This window comes from Megalopta genalis, chromosome 1 (genome assembly GCF_051020955.1).
Source record: "Megalopta genalis isolate 19385.01 chromosome 1, iyMegGena1_principal, whole genome shotgun sequence".
Taxonomy (NCBI): domain Eukaryota; kingdom Metazoa; phylum Arthropoda; class Insecta; order Hymenoptera; family Halictidae; genus Megalopta; species Megalopta genalis.
Window position 1 is genome coordinate 31,068,732 of NC_135013.1, and position 15,636 is coordinate 31,084,367.

The 15,636-nt window shown below is 43.6% G+C and overlaps 2 protein-coding genes across 5 annotated transcripts; one reads left to right on the forward strand and one right to left on the reverse strand.

The window, feature by feature from the left end:
* The first annotated feature begins 2,252 nt into the window (after nt 1-2,252).
* Nucleotides 2,253-11,427, forward strand: LOC117217937 (nose resistant to fluoxetine protein 6). Its single transcript, XM_033465848.2, has 14 exons — nt 2,253-2,851; nt 4,331-4,575; nt 7,667-7,860; nt 8,177-8,298; nt 8,625-8,867; nt 8,964-9,171; nt 9,256-9,421; nt 9,546-9,625; nt 9,704-9,799; nt 9,880-10,009; nt 10,165-10,339; nt 10,409-10,551; nt 10,637-10,759; nt 10,897-11,427. The coding sequence occupies exons 1-13, from the start codon at nt 2,635-2,637 to the stop codon at nt 10,757-10,759; spliced, it is 2,142 nt and encodes a 713-aa protein (XP_033321739.2). The 5' UTR covers nt 2,253-2,634; the 3' UTR covers nt 10,897-11,427.
* Nucleotides 10,976-15,117, reverse strand: mtm (phosphatidylinositol-3-phosphate phosphatase). 4 transcript variants are annotated; one of them, XM_076525397.1, is made up of 10 exons: nt 14,962-15,117; nt 14,590-14,859; nt 14,021-14,224; nt 13,794-13,931; nt 13,007-13,459; nt 12,489-12,936; nt 12,175-12,350; nt 11,997-12,104; nt 11,724-11,908; nt 10,976-11,637 (listed from the first exon to the last, which is right to left on the reverse strand). In XM_076525397.1, the coding sequence occupies exons 3-10, from the start codon at nt 14,144-14,146 to the stop codon at nt 11,418-11,420; spliced, it is 1,854 nt and encodes a 617-aa protein (XP_076381512.1). In that variant the 5' UTR covers nt 14,147-14,224; nt 14,590-14,859; nt 14,962-15,117; the 3' UTR covers nt 10,976-11,417. The 4 variants fall into 4 exon arrangements, with proteins under 4 accessions (XP_076381512.1, XP_076381517.1, XP_076381526.1 ...); XM_076525402.1 differs by having other exon boundaries at nt 13,824-13,931; nt 14,962-15,116; XM_076525411.1 differs by lacking the exon at nt 14,962-15,117 and having other exon boundaries at nt 10,976-11,307; nt 11,433-11,637; nt 13,824-13,931; nt 14,590-14,852.
* Nucleotides 15,118-15,636: the final 519 nt, after the last annotated feature.

Genomic DNA, 15,636 nt, shown 5'->3' on the forward strand with positions numbered 1-15,636 from the left:
GTAACCAGAGGCGGATTTAGATTCTTTCGGTTTAGATTCTGCCGGTGTCTAGGCTAACATATTTTCGCCGTCTTGCAGTTGAAAATAAACGTAATAATAATAATAACTGTATCAGTTATTATTTAATTTTAATTACAGTAGTTTATTCGGCGCATTTTTTAATCTGCCCGTCGTGCCCCGCAGCTTCCGCAGCGTCACCTCGAAGATGAGAGCGGATGCTGCGAACCACGTGCTCCACAATGATCGGCAAAAGGTTCGGCACAACTTAAATTTTAATAAAGATTAAAGAATTGTCTCTAAATAAGTTCCTTCGCGCGTCGCACGATGGCACCTTTTCCCAAAAAGTAGACCAAAAGGCAATTTTGCAATGGAAATTTTCGAAGTACATGTGCAGCAGCGAATGTTGCTGCGGTACACATCGCGACAGTCGTCGAAAGACCCGCTCTAAAAAGGTTCATTCCCCGGCTACCAAAGCACGGCCTCTTGTTACGGAGTCATTTCTGATCCACACCGATATCCTACTAATACACATTTGCGACGCTCCCCCCGCTTTTGCTCGTCATCGCTCCGGCATAATAGCCGGAGGCAGGAATAAGATGTCAACAATGACAACAGGATCAAAAAAATGTTCCCGTTTTTACCGATTTCTAATTATTCAAGTTTAAAATGTCATGGCAGGTATATCAACATCGCGGAACAATGTTAACAAAGATATGTCGAAATTAACGCTAGATTTACGGAGCACGAAACGAAACAGCTGTTTCATGCCAGTTTATAAAAGTAACTAATAAGACATTCATTCTGATTTTTAACAAGTAAGTAACGTATAAATTGAACGAACGCGATTAATGCTTTGAGAAATTCGGACTGAAAGATTTCGTTTCGTTAATAATAGATTTACAAAGCACAAAAAAAACAGCTGTTTTATATTACTTTATAAAAGTAACAATAATACATTTATTCTGATTGCAAACGAGTAAGTAACATACAAATTGAATAAATAACTCATAAATGTATCTTTACGATATGAATAATCGTAAATTAAAAAATTAGCGACCCGTCATTTTGACGGGTTCCGTAAATCTAGCGTGAAAATCGTCCCATTAAATTTTATATCGCAACGATACACGGTTATAGCCGATCACCGAAAAATTACCGATATTCGCAACGAATACGATAAAACGAACGCTTACGCAGGAATATAATTATCATAATATAATTATAATATAATATAATTGTTAATTATTATTATATTATAATTATGTTATAATAATCATATTCCAACGATACACGATTATAACCGATCACCGAAAAATTACCGATATTCGCATCGAATACGATGAAACGAACGCTTATGCAGGAATATAATTATAATATAATATAATTATTAATTATTATTATATTAATTCTTCCTATTAAATTTTATATTCCAACTATACGCGATTTATAGCCGATTACACCAAAAAATAATCGACACTCGCAACGAATACGATAAAACGAACGCTTACACAGGGAATATAATTATCATAATATAATTATAATATAATATAATTGTTAATTATTATTGTATATTATAATTATATTATAATAATTATATTCCAACGATACACGATTATAGCTGATCACCGAAAAATAACAGACACTCGCAACGAGTACGATAAAACGAACGCTTATGCAGCAATATAATTATCATAATATAATTATTAATTATTATTATATTATAATAATTATATTCCAACGATACACGATTTACAGCCGATCACCGAAAAATAACCGACACTCGCAACGAGTACGATAAAACGAAAACACTTATGCATTAATATAATGATCATAATATAACTATAACATAATATAATCGTCACAAGGGTGCCGATTCTCGAATCGCGCGAAGGAACATTTTCGCGAAAATGTACCGTCGTCGCGCGCGTCGTTGCGTAAAACCTGGCCGCAGAGGAAAAGCGAGACGGCCCGGCGTTCCGGCGGAGCTTAGACGAAATAATTAGCCGATATCGGGCAAACCGGCGGGAATAATGATCGTCCGGCGAAGGAACGGCACGGTAACGAAACAAGTTGGGACGGTCGCCGGCATGGTGGGGTTTGGGAGACGCGCGCGGGCCGACATCAAAGGTACGACGACGCCGGCGGATGACGACGCAGGCCACGAGGACGGGACGGGACGGTTTGCTTTCCATTCGGATTCTGTGATTACTTCTCCTGCACGGCAGCAGTCCTTTCCCGTTCGGTCGTGGTATCTCCTTGGTTGCGGCGTGCTCTCATGCAAATAAATCGTGGCCCCCTCCTCCTCGTCGTCGTCGTCGTCCACGGTTTGTCTGTTCCGAGATCGCGCGCCCGTGGCCAAAGCGGCGCGTAGACGTCGTCGTCGCCGATCCGGGAGCGTCCGCGGGCGATTCGGCATCGGTTTTCAACCCCGATCCCGATCAGGGGAACTTCAGTCCTCCGTGGTCCGCGAAACCGTCAGCTCCGTTGGCCCCACCGGGACCAAGAGAACTCTCGCAGCCGGTCACCGCGAATGCATTCGCGTCGTTCACCATTATACGGGGGACATGCTGTACAGTTCTCAGTGACAATCGATAACAGTGACAACACGGGTGTCGTACACACGATCAACGAAACATGAATTGCTACGGGAAGGTGTTGCTGGTAGCGGCGGTCTGCTTGCTGGGGTGCCGCGCCAGCCCGGCCGTCGCGTCGAACCGCGAAGTCATGGTCGAGACCATGCCATTGTACACGGTCCTGAACAATCTGAACCTTCTGAACAGCACGCAGTGTCGCGCCGAGATGCAACAGCTGCGAGACGCCATCGACGCTAACGTCTTTTGGGCCATGAGACGTTAGTAGCCGAATATATTGCCGCTTTCTCCGATTTCCAATCGGACAGTCTCTGTCGCCGATAGATTACCGATAAGTCGTCGTCACTGTCACCGTCGTCGTTGTCGTCGTCGTCGTCGGACCGGCTCTCTCGTGGCACAGGGAAACCCGTATTTCGCCGAGGCGCCAGATCCCGCGGTGATAGGCGAAGTATCGACGAAGAGACGGTCGAAGCGGAGAAAATAGAAAACCTTGCGGAAACTTCGGAGCCAAACGAAACGAGACGGAATGCGCGACGGCCTGTTTCGTAATAGGCTCGTTTCCGTTCCCGTGTACACAGAGAGGCGGTTACGCCGTCGGATAATTCGGCCCGATAACGCGTTCGAACCGCCGCTTGTGCAACGCTCGCGGACGCGGGCCCCGCCGTCTCGCGATTACGCGGCAAGATCCTCCCCGACTTTTCGTAGGGACTTATTATCGTTTGCAGTACCGTAGTTCTCGGCCCGCGAGTAGAATTTGTCGATGTAGAGCAGATTACTCCAGCAGTATTTGGGACAATAGTAGCTCGGCTGCTCGACAATCTCGTGACTCGAGGTCTTAGAGTAGTAAACATAATTCAATATCGCGAGCAGTATCAAACGTGGGCCCCGCGACTCGCGATTACGCGACAAGATCCTTCTCGTCTTTTCGTAGGGACCGTCTGATAGATAGATAGATCGATCGTCGTTTTAATCGCGTTGCGCAAGAAACTATCCGGTCCGCGCCGGTATGATCCGCGGTTTTCACGGGAACAAGGATGCGATGTTGAAACGGTACAAGGCTTTCGCGAACGAGATCGCCACCAGCTCGCTTTTCACGCCATTTTCATTACATTTTCATGTCATTCTCGAGTCGAAGGAGAATTTCTCTTTCGCAAAAGCCTCGTCTTTCCGGATCGCCTCGGCGAAACGCCGAGATTTCCATGCTATTTTCATATCATTTTCGGATCGACGGAGAATTTCTCTCTCGCAAAAGCCTCGTTGTTCGGCTGTAAAACTTTTCGGCGCCCCGGAAACCGTTTTTCCGGATCGCCTCGACGAAACGCCGTCGTTTCCGTATCATTTTCATGTCATTTTCGGATCGACGGAGAATTTCTCTCTCGCAAAAGCCTCGTTTTTCTGCTGTAAAACGTCTGAGCGCCCCGGAAACCGTTTTTCCGGATCGCCTCGGCGAAACGCCGACGTTTCCATGCCATTTCCACGTCATTTTCGGGTCGACGGAGAGTTTCTCTCTCACAAAAGCCTCGTTGTTCGGCTGTAAAACGTCTGGGCGCCCCGGAAACCGTAGAATTTTCGCCTCGGCGAAACGCCGAGGTTTCCGGACGAGTTTCAACGCGACCACCGACTTTCGTGATTCGATGTGCTCTCGGATCTCGCGATCGGTTTGACAGAGTCGCGGCTGACACCGTTTCGGCGGGACCCTGTCGGTCGTGGATTATAAAGCACATTGTTTGTTTCCGAAGTTCTGGACGTCAGCGGAAGTCCCGGGGCCGGGTTCACGATCGGGAACAACTTCTGGCCGGGCAGTCGGCTGGGGTGCGATTACATCAACGACAAGAGGATGCTGCCGCTGTCCACGAGATACAAGAAGAATGCTTCGATCTATCGGGACCCCGAGACCGAGTTCCCTCCGTTCAAGGTGCAGTACTATGTCGCCAGGTTCCTGCACAACAGCACGTGGCAGTATCATATTGGGATTCACGGCGAGGTAAGGTTAATTATTAGGTAATTAAGTATGAAATGTCCGGTTACCTGAAGCATCATGTTTGGCATCCTGTGTTTCCGATATTTCAGTTCGATCGTTCTTTGTTCTTTTTTCTTTTGCAGTGAGAAGGGATACGTCATCTGGCCTTTAAGACGCGCTATTTTATTTTTAACCCTTTGCGCTCGAAGCCGAATTAACGGACAATTTTAAACAGCTTCTCCGACCCACGGTTTTTCCACTTTACATGACCTAGTGCATTTTATGCATATGAGATTAAATATTGTGACCAACTGTTACGCTTTCGACGGCTTCTTAAATATAAACAGATTTGATTGATACAATTATTTTGGCACGTGACGTAACAGTTTTTAATGGCGCCAGAGAGTCGCAAAGGGTGCATTCGAGTGCAAAGGGTTATTGTCGGCTGAGGGTTAAATATTCTAAGCCATGGATAAGTCAAAAATTTCCGTTATTTTCGTATATGAGTTCCGTCGTGGAACTAATGCAGCGCAGACAAATCGAAATGTTAATGTGGCTAATGAACGTATAGAGTACGTCGATGGTTTGAAAAAATCCGATCTGGAGATTTTAATGTCCAAAATGAACCACGCGGGCGACCTGAGAGCAAGGCCCGAGATATAACGAATCAAACCTATATCAGTTTCAAAATCGGATATTTTATGCTTAATGATCTAATATATCCGGTTTATATAGAACGTTGGAAAAAATTGGTAATATTTGGTCGTTTGCTTCTGTTAGTAGTTGCGAGGGGTGGTGTACGAGTACCAGAAATTTTGGGCAGCGAGCCTCGGCTCGGGTTTGCCATTGATCGGCTCGGGTCGGCTCGGGACCCGAAACTTTCGGGTGCCCGAAATTCTGATATGGGATCAGGGAGACATATTTAGACATTTCATTATTTCCTTTCTCTTCATTAGTTTTTCATTAGCTGTTATCTGACACAAGTATTTTTCTATATACTTTTTCGGTAATTTTCTCATACAGTAATTTCTCCCGGAAATGCCAAATTTCGGGTTGCTCTGAATTTCCCTGTGCCAGTTCTACGCATATGCAATTTATTGGTACGTCGATGCTAAGGATCGGCGGAGTCGACTAAGCGTGTGATGCGGCACGCGACGCGAAGCTACAAGGTACGTGACCGTCGCATCGTGGCATCCAGATTGCCTTCGAATCGTGGCAAAAAAATTAGAAATGAAAAAGTTAGGTCATTGTTTTTCTTCCAGCATCGCTGTGTGTTTATATTAATGTACACCAAGCATGCGGGTCGCTGCCTTTTTTTGCCGACTGTCTCGAGTTTCTATAAAAACGAGGCTCGAAGGATCTTGACTTAGTATTCCTTTATTCTAATTTTTCATTTCCGACCTTCGAACATTTCCGGGAGAAATTACCGTACTTATGTTTCCACGAAATGTCTCGATTTGTAAACACACATATCCGACCCGATTTTAACCCGAAATCTCGGACTCCCGCCCGCCATTAGTATATACATATTAGTATACATTAGTATATATACATATTAGTATACATTAGTATGTACATATATTAGTATATATATTAGTATATATACATATTAGTATACATTAGTATATACATATCAGCTCTAGCTTTTAGACCATCCTAATTTTCAAGGTTTTATAATTATCTGAACATCTATTGGACGGAAAAAATATTTACCGTTTAATTCTGTTGAAATGTTTATACATAACGGGAAGCAAACGTAGACATTATTTAAATAATCCCAGAAAATAATACCAGAAACCAATATTATCTTCCATGAAAAGAGCGTAAGATAGGGGAGCCAGTTTGCTGAGGGGTGACCAATTGCCTGCGCCTTTGGTTTGTTCTCCGGTATAATTAATTTTACATTTATCGAATAAGACATATTAAATTTTTGCATATTCTGTATTCTTTCATTTCGTTTATTTTTCAATGAAAAAAAAACGTAATATACTTATTCGATGAATATAAAATAAATTGTACCTGAAAACGAACCAAAGCCGGTTACCTCACAGTAACCGGCTCCACTATCCTGCTTTGATTACTTTAATGTTTCCTCACATTGTGTGCGAAATACGCACGCAATATATGCGTGAAACAAAACTTCCTCTAGAAAATCGCTGAAACGGCATTTCTTTTCGTGTAGAATAACGTGGAAATTCTATTTTTGCCGAAGCCTTGCACGTTCGATGTCCCGTTAATTATAGCGTGTGACACGCAAATGATACATTTTGGGAATCGGTGCGTTAGGAGTACTCGAAATAAGGTGTAAAATTCCTGAAAAACGGAGGCCTAATTGGCAGCAGGAAGAAATATTAATGTATCGATCTTTTGCGTTACAACAGCGCGTATCGCAAAAAAAAAACTGGACATCCTAATCGATACTCATTGCATTAGTCAGCCTCTTACTCGCATGAATACCCCCATCTTCGTGACTAATGTATGCTCATGATGAGTTGCAGAAGTTTTTACGAATAAACTATCACTTAGCCTGCCTCTAAGCTACATCTACAATTTAAAATCCTTCGAAATGAATTTAATATATCGTAATGTGCATAACACTAGACAGCCGGAGCGAGTTAATTTAACTCATTTACCACTTTATTGCTATACGGAAAGACTTGAATAATGTTTTTTAAAACGTATGTTGATTTTTAACAGAATTATGACCAACATACGTTTTCAAAAACATTATTTGAATTTTTGTATCTATACAAAAACTTAAATAACATATATAATTAATAATATATATTATATATTATTATATAATAATATATATATAAGATAAATATATAAATAAATATACAAATAATAAATGAATATATAAATAATAAATAATATATATAAGTATATAAATATAGCAATAAAATCGTAAATGAGCCAAACTGATTCGATCCGGCAATCTAATGACAATGATCCAGGTTTACTGGATCAGGTTTACCGATTCGAATCAAGCGAGAACATGTTAAATCGATAGTCCTTCGAAGAATCGAAGACAAGTAAAGAAGGATGTTCTGCAACCCTTAGAGCCCTGGCTCAATCCTCGAGCATCTCGGCTCATTGTCACGTGGTGTTTCAGGAAAGAATGGTGCTGGGATTATGCTTGCCATCCACCTGCACCGCGAACGAGTTAAGGCTAATCATAGAGAAGATCTTCCGTGATAGGACACTCCTAATTGGGCAGCTGTACCGCGCGGACTTTATGTTGGTCAAGGTGTCCGATGTGACGAACGATTATCAATGGCTGTTGAGCGGTCCGAAGATGTTAATCATGTGCGTACCCGAACGTAATCGATTACGATAACGATATCCATTAACGATCTCCCGGATCAATTTTGCAAGAATCCGTAACGAGAGTCCCGCCTCCTGATTCGATATGTTACGTTCGTCGTCGTCGTCGTCATCGTCGACGACGAAATCCGCGAGATCTCCGCGTAATCGGTTTCCAAATACATACTCCTCGAGGTTTTCCGTTGCCTGCACGGATCCGCTCGCGCCCGTGACGAAAATGCAAAAGAGTCTTTTAATCTTGCGCAATCCACCGAGAATAATAAATAATATTGACACGCGTCGATCCGTTTGCTCGCAGATTTGTATTGTTGCTGAGCATTGGCCTGGTCGTGTTCGCCACGGTGTACGACGTAATGGTTTACCAAAAACGGCTGTTGAAGAAGAGGGACTTCCTCACGTTCGAGAACAATAACACTGCCGGTGAGCACGAATGCGTCCCTCGATCGCCAGATTCACCAATTTACCCCGCGAATCACGAACCTATTTCCTTCTCGTCAACGCTTGACCAGATAGGACCTAGATATAATATATATAATATAATATTATATTATTATATATATTATATTATATTATATATTATTATATATTATTACATATATTAATATAATATATTAATATAATATAATATAATCTAAATATAATTTAGATGTAATTTAGACATAATTAGATATAATTCCTCGATCCTGTCCGTCGATCCTTCTCGCGCACGACGACAGACAGATCTAAAGACAATCGAATCGACGCAGATCTGAAGAACGACGTGGAAGCGAAACACGAGCCGGAAACGGAAAACATCTCGTTGGAGGAGCACAAGCCGCAGAGCATGAAGGAGAAGCTTCTGATATGCTTCTCCGCGTATTCGAACGCGAAGCAGATCTTCAATTTGGAAACTGGAAGGGACTCGGTGCCGGCGCTGCACGGTATCAAGTTCTTGAGCATGTCGTGGATCATTTTCGTGCACGCCGCGTACTTCAGCAACAATTACATGGGTGAGGGAGTCGACGACGATCGGCGGGATTGTTCGACGGCTATATAGCCGGTCGTTGGATCGTTCGGCGCTAACGGGTAGTTCATTGTTGTTTCAGCGAACACGTCGTTGGGCGTGATGTACACCGACGAGCTTTTCCTGCAGATAATCAGCAACGCTACGTACTCCGTGGACACGTTCCTCTGCATAAGCGGGTTCCTGATAAGCTTCATGTTCATGAAGGTGATGCGCAAGGAAAAACCGGTTCTGAATCCCGGACTGTGCGCGCTGCAGATCTCCCTGCAAACCGTCAAACGATTCATTAGGTAAAATTAGGCAGCGAAACCAAAACAGCCGCGGCGTTGGAAAGGGAAAACGGCTTCCTGAACGTCTCTTATCGGTCTTTTCAGACTCACGCCAACGTACCTGACCGTGATACTGCTCGCGATATTGAACTATGATTACTACTCCAAGACCTCGAGTTACCAGATCTACGAGGAGCCGAGCTACTATTGTTCCAAATACTGGTGGCGGAATCTGCTCTACATCAACAATTTCTACTCGTGGGATGAACTGGTACTGCGAACGATAGTATCCGGCGCAAACGGACGCGCGTTGTTCATTTGTCGCCGGACACTTCGCGTTTTATTCGAAAGCCTGAGGAGCGCGACGATTCGCACGGTGTCTGTTCTTGTTTCAGTGCCTCAGCTGGAGCTGGTACGTGGCCAACGACATGCAGTTCTTCGTGTTCGCCACAATTCTGCTGATGCTGTACATCTGGTAAGCGATTCTCTTCTGCTTGCTGTATCCGTGAGCTCGAAACTTGAATGATCTTGAACTTTCGACGAATTGTTCCAGGCGATCCTACGTCGCTCTCGCTTTGGGCAGTCTAACGTTGCTCGTCTGTATAGTAACGAACGGGTATACGGCGTACGCCCTCGATTATGTTCCTTCGTAAGTATCCGGGGTATCCTCTCGCTCGGCAGTCGATCTTCCTTCTGACCAACCGTGTTCTTCTAATTGCTTCTCTTCAGGGTAGACGCTGTGCACAGGACGCTGACAGAATTGTACATTCGTCCTTGGCTCAGGATCGGACCGTTCCTTATAGGAATAGCCGCCGCGCTCATCATCGATAAGTTGAACTACAAAGTGCAGCTTTCGACGGTAAACAATGGATATTATGCTCCATTTTTCTCTCCGATATAATTTCGCGCGGGTTCCGTGAGATATCGAAGGTCCGCTGGGATCAGTAAACGTTCAGTAATCGTCGGTATGCAAATTTATTAAAATCATTATTAAGATTAATATTGACAATTCAGAGGGACCGAACGATCGGTTGGACTCTCAGCATTCTGTGCAACTGCGGGATCCTTTTCACCGGAGTGCAAAGAGATCTGCCGATCTACGGGAGCGTTATCTACACCTCATTGTCCAGAACATTTTGGGGCATCGGCATAGCGTGGCTGACGTTCGCGTGCGTCACGAACAACGGAGGTAATTCGAATGCTTGCTCGTTCAATAATAGAAGGTTCGTTCGATCCTCTAGCTCTTTGCTTCTCGCAGGTATCGTGAACAAGATCCTGTCGTTCAAGCTGTTCATACCACTGAGCAGGCTCACGTTCTGCGCTTACCTCGCGAACCCGTTCATCATCAGCTCGATGAACTTGAACAATAAGTATCCGCATTACTTCGATATACTATCAACGGTAAATTGCAACATTTTCAGTTGACCGAACCACAACTAATCGAACGGACCAACGGTTAACGTCTCGTTTCCTTTTCTTTTCTTAGGGTAACATGGCCATCGGAATGATAGTGATCACGTACATCTGCAGCACGGTTCTCTCGTTGATCGCGGAGGCGCCTGCCATAAATCTGTTGAGGGTTCTGTCGAATCAGAAAATGAGGAAATGAGTACGTACACGAGACGCTACTAGCTCGGCCAACATTGGCGAGCCGGAAACCAGGTTTCCGAAAGTTACATGTCGAAACGCAAACCGGGGAATGCACAACGCGTGTATCGACTGACCCGATGGTCTCTTTTTCTCCAGGAGTCCGCGTGTTTCCTACATTCCACGATCAATTGGGAAGGAGGACAGGCCCGTAGACAGTGAATTTGCGCAACATTCGTAAACGTCTTGCGTTCCCTTTCTTTCTCCTTTATCAACGAGCGTAATATACACAGCGATTGCGAAGTTCTTTTAGTCGAACGGTGCCCGCCGCTGGCTCCGGCGAGGGGAGCGAGAAGGAAGCATTTGAGAGGCACGTTTTACAATAACTACAAATCGTTAGAGGACGGGTGAAGTCAACTATGAGTGAACCGGGGAATGCAGTCTGGGCGGCGCCGGCGAAGTCAGCGATCGGTTCGCGCGGGAAGCTTGCTCGCGCCGACCCTCCTCGAGCTGTTTCTCCAGTTGCTCGTTCAAGACTAGAAGTTCCCTCGTTCGTTGATAAACGGGATCCTATGAGGCAGGAGGATAATACGATACAAATTTAAGAACGAAAAAAAAAACTCTAGATCATAGTACAAAATTTGACAAAATCGAATCATTGTAAATAAACGAAATCTCTTTTAAGTTTTACGAACCTGTTGTCGCATACTAGGATTCCATCTGCAGTACACGCTCTTCCAGGGCCTTATGTACCTCATGCTAGCTATCGGCAGCAGAACCGGTTGGTAGGTCGGCTGTGACCAGTACAGGGGGTTTTGATACAGTGATAATTGACTGTTTGTGTACGACCACAACGAGACGGTTTTCTGCTTTACTTGAGCCTGTACCCTCTCGCGTTCGCTGTGAACGTTATGGCAATGATCAGCGTTTGGTCCTATATAAGTTCGTTGTTCCTACCGTTGCATACAGTCGCGCGCAACACCTGCCTGCTGTATAAAAACGTGCCGAATCTGCAGGAGTACAGATGGTCGAGTATAGTGATAAGAAAATGTTCGTTGAACTCCAACGCGTTCGGCAACTGACGGCTGATTTGCCACACGCAGTCCATGAACTGCAAGAACACCGGGGACCTGTCCGCGTCGCTGTGGTGCTCGTCGCCGTGGCCGATCCTCTGAAGACAACGTCCTCGCGATTAGAACACATCACACGAGTCGAATTAAAGCTTTGATAAATTTATTGGCGATTCGGTCTGTTCGCACCTGTTGGAATTTGTGGCCGAAACTCAGCCACTCCTTTTCTATAAGAACCTCAAAACCTTTGATAGTTCTGTAATACGGATCTAACATTAACATGGCAAGAGCTGTGAGCTGCAAACATTGACAAACATTAAACTACACGTATCTTATATCCGGCAATTACGTGATACGTTGTAATTACCTGCGCCGTTCTGTCCCAGCCGTCGGAACAGTGCACCAGCACCGACGTCTTGTGATTGTCGACTTTGTCCACTATCTTCAGCGCTCCTGCGAGCACGTACTTGATATGTTTCAGCCAAACGGTGGATTCTATTCCCGACAACCATCTCGCTTCATCGATCTTTGGAAAGCATAATTCTGAAAGGTAATTAAGATCAATGGTAGGGTCGTCGTCGTCGTGGACGCGCGAGCTCGGTCGGAGTCATAAATTTGGTTAATTGCGCTAGTAATTCCCGCCGTCCATGCCAGACGATCATTTAGAACACGAACGAATACCTTTCACTTTTCTAAGGCTTTCCCTCATCACGTGAATATTAGGAATGTCTAAAAACACTAGCTCCGCGTTCTGATAAGCGTCTTCGTTCTCATAGCCTCCACCCTTCGCCTTATTCGCCACCGCGTTAGGCATCGGCCGAGCGTCCATAATAAATAATTTGTGACTCTGCGCGTTTGCGTCCATGATCAGTTGAACGTATCTTTCGTCCTCGCGACTCCTTTTGCCACCTACGCCCACCAGTGGCTGGGCACAACGGGTGATCGTTGCCTGACTCTCCGGATGAATCCACGACAGCACCGGAAGTCTTCCTTTGCTCCTGAAGGCCGCGGATGCTTGTAGATCTTCATCGGTCGCCGCCGTAGGCACTGCCCACACCGCTGGGTAGCTGTCGCATATAGAGTACGTGTCGTTGATCTTTGATATTTTCCACATATCATTGTTCACGCCCTAGAAATGATACTCTCCGATTAGTTGCTGATGCGGGTGAAGCGTTATGATTGTTTGCCAACACAGTTACCATTCTCTTCAACTCTGCTATGGGCTCGTACACGTTCCAGCCGTTTTCGGGGAACGTTTCAGAGTATTCGAAGGCAAATAACGGTAGCTTATGAGACAACGGGAATGAATACTGTTGGAGCTTCTCGAAAACATCTCTTCGCGAATGATTCTCCTGCTTGTGAGCAAATCTGAGATTCCGCATGTCCTTGCAGAACGCTTCGATTCCATAGGAATTCTCTCTCCTGCTAGACGCTCCGCCGACCTTCTCGATTCTGCTTACCACACCCAGAGGCACTTCAACGACATACGGTGTTTCGCGGTCGGTGCTTCGAAAGTGGAGCTTGTAATTTGTGACGCTAAGAATTCCTCTAGCTGGTCCTGAATAGGGGCACAGATATGTTACCTCGTGAGCTATGCCCTGCATCCTTTCTCCGTTCAGGAGTGTAGGACCTGCATCTCCACTAGACAAATTCTGCAAAGGTAGATTCAAATGTTAATATTTAGATCGTTCGTTTCACTTGGTTATACAGATTGAATTCTACAAAACAGGATAGCTAAATATTTCTGCTACTACTAAAGGTAGAAGAAGTTATCGTCAAGGTTTTTTTAAAGATTGTCTTTGATATTTTATTCTATCTTCGATAGTAACTAGAATATTCAGGTGTTTTGCGGGACTCATTCTGTACGTTCTTCTTAAGTAAAGTAAAAGTGGAAAACAGAATCTTGAAATAAAAGGACAAAGCATATCAAATCGGTGAAATAAATTCTAGCGGCACAAAAGTTGTTGAAATAAAAATTAAAGCTACATTGATTTTGCGCGTCTCGGACCAACTCACTTTCACTTGATTCTCTTTTCTAGTTTCTAAAGCAGAAACAATATTATTATCTGTTGAAGTAGAGCTTGAGGAAAAACTTTTGGAATGAGATGCTTTTTCCCAGCTTTCCTAAAGAAGGTGGAATCTTTGCATAGTTAGATCGACAGAGAGGCATGTTAGTAAAAGACCCAGTTTGGTTATATGAATTGTTGCGTTACCGATTCTTGACCCATTTTGGAATTGAGCGAGCTGCTCTTACTATCTGAGTTAAGGGAATCTGAGCTAGCATTTTTAGAATTGTTTTGCTCCACGTTCAAGAGCTCTGCGCTTCCTCTTTTCTCCATGTTCGCTGTTCCAGTACCTCTTTATTCAGTCATTTGTAATGGAACAGTATTAATTTCTTGCAATTTTTATTGCTACATCTGAAAACATAGAACTTCTTAAAACCTAGGAACTGGAAAACGTGGAATCGGAGTTCTGCATAATTTATGCGATTCACTTTTATTCGAACCGCTTAACCTCAAAATCGTAAAAACATTGTAGACTACATAAATCGTAATTTAAGATAGAAATGAACGAAATACGGTTGCAGAAGCATTGAAAAATGTTTCGGAGATATCAAGAAAATTTACAATGTAATGTAATAATTGTTTATAAAGAGTCTATTTGCAACGAATCCTGCCACGCCCAGAAATATTACAAGCAACATATTTATACGCCGGAAAATTAGTAAATTTATATAGTGTACAACAGTGTTTTTATACGAGCAATAACCCAGTACACCAACCTCGATTATATGCTATTAATTAAAGTACTCGGTTACGTTCGATAGAGTCAGTGTAACTTTTGTTTGACAGCCATAGTCTCCGGCTTTATTCTGCGGAAGCTCGATCAATAAATATGAAAAGCCGACGGAGTTCAAATCGAGTTCACCTGTAGCGCTGCCAGGGCCGAAACTCGAGACTGCATTAATATCGTAATTATTAAATCAACTTCAATCTTCGATTCTCTTGTAATAATTGAGTTTATTATTAAATATTTACGCAACAGCTGCAATCTATAAGTTGTCATATTAGTGTGCCGAAAACGCGGGGCATGGATGTTTATATCCGCTCTCGTATAAATAAACTTAAAGAAAAATACGTATTATGAAACTTACGTTAATAAATACATATTACGGATAAAAATTTATCGACGTCTGACTTTTGCGACTTTACGGATTCAGCAGGTTTACAGATGCTGTACAGATTTCGTTACATAAATTACGTTACAGTAATGCCTCACCGTAGTAAACCGATGCGGGGGCAACCGGCATACTATTATAAAGCAGGTATAGAAACTGCTCTTCTTCCCTGATTGGTTGACGCTTCGCAGCTAAACAGTGCTGCCTCCACAGTTTTAGACGAAGAGAGGAAGTGGCGGGTGAACAAGAGAGCGAAACAAGTTTGTTTGGCGCTTCATCCGAGACACTTGGTGCGATATTCGACTTGTACTTTTCGCCCCGTACGTATTTGAGAACATCTTGAAACGGCAATCATTTGTACAATTATCAACACCCTCGACAACTCGTAAGCTACGTTTTACCTAATGGTTTCTACTTTATGAATCTACAAAATGTTGTTAAGTCACCCATTCCAGTACTTGTTAACTGGGGCAGCAAGCAATCATTTTATAGCATTGTTGCTGTAAAAAATTTGAAAAACAGAGCTGAAGCTTGCATTCATATTCTTTTAGAAAAACTATGCATATTGCAATTATTATTCTATTTTACAATCGTTTTATAACAATGAAAAGATGTCAGAACGAAACCGGTATTTGTTGTGTCTCTCGTACA

Bases quoted from the DNA above. Each gene is read 5' to 3' on its own strand.
- LOC117217937 (XM_033465848.2), top strand. From the start codon at position 2,635: ATGAATTGCTACGGGAAGGTGTTGCTGGTAGCGGCGGTCTGCTTGCTG. The intron at 9,422-9,545 runs GTACTGCGAACG...TTCTTGTTTCAG, and splicing joins TCTACTCGTGGGATGAACTG to TGCCTCAGCTGGAGCTGGTA. The intron at 9,800-9,879 runs GTAAGTATCCGG...GCTTCTCTTCAG, and splicing joins GCCCTCGATTATGTTCCTTC to GGTAGACGCTGTGCACAGGA.
- mtm (XM_076525411.1), bottom strand. From the start codon at position 14,146: ATGGAGAAAAGAGGAAGCGCAGAGCTCTTGAACGTGGAGCAAAACAAT. The intron at 13,932-14,020 runs GTAACGCAACAA...CACCTTCTTTAG, and splicing joins CCAAAATGGGTCAAGAATCG to GAAAGCTGGGAAAAAGCATC. The intron at 12,937-13,006 runs GTAACTGTGTTG...TATCATTTCTAG, and splicing joins TAGCAGAGTTGAAGAGAATG to GGCGTGAACAATGATATGTG.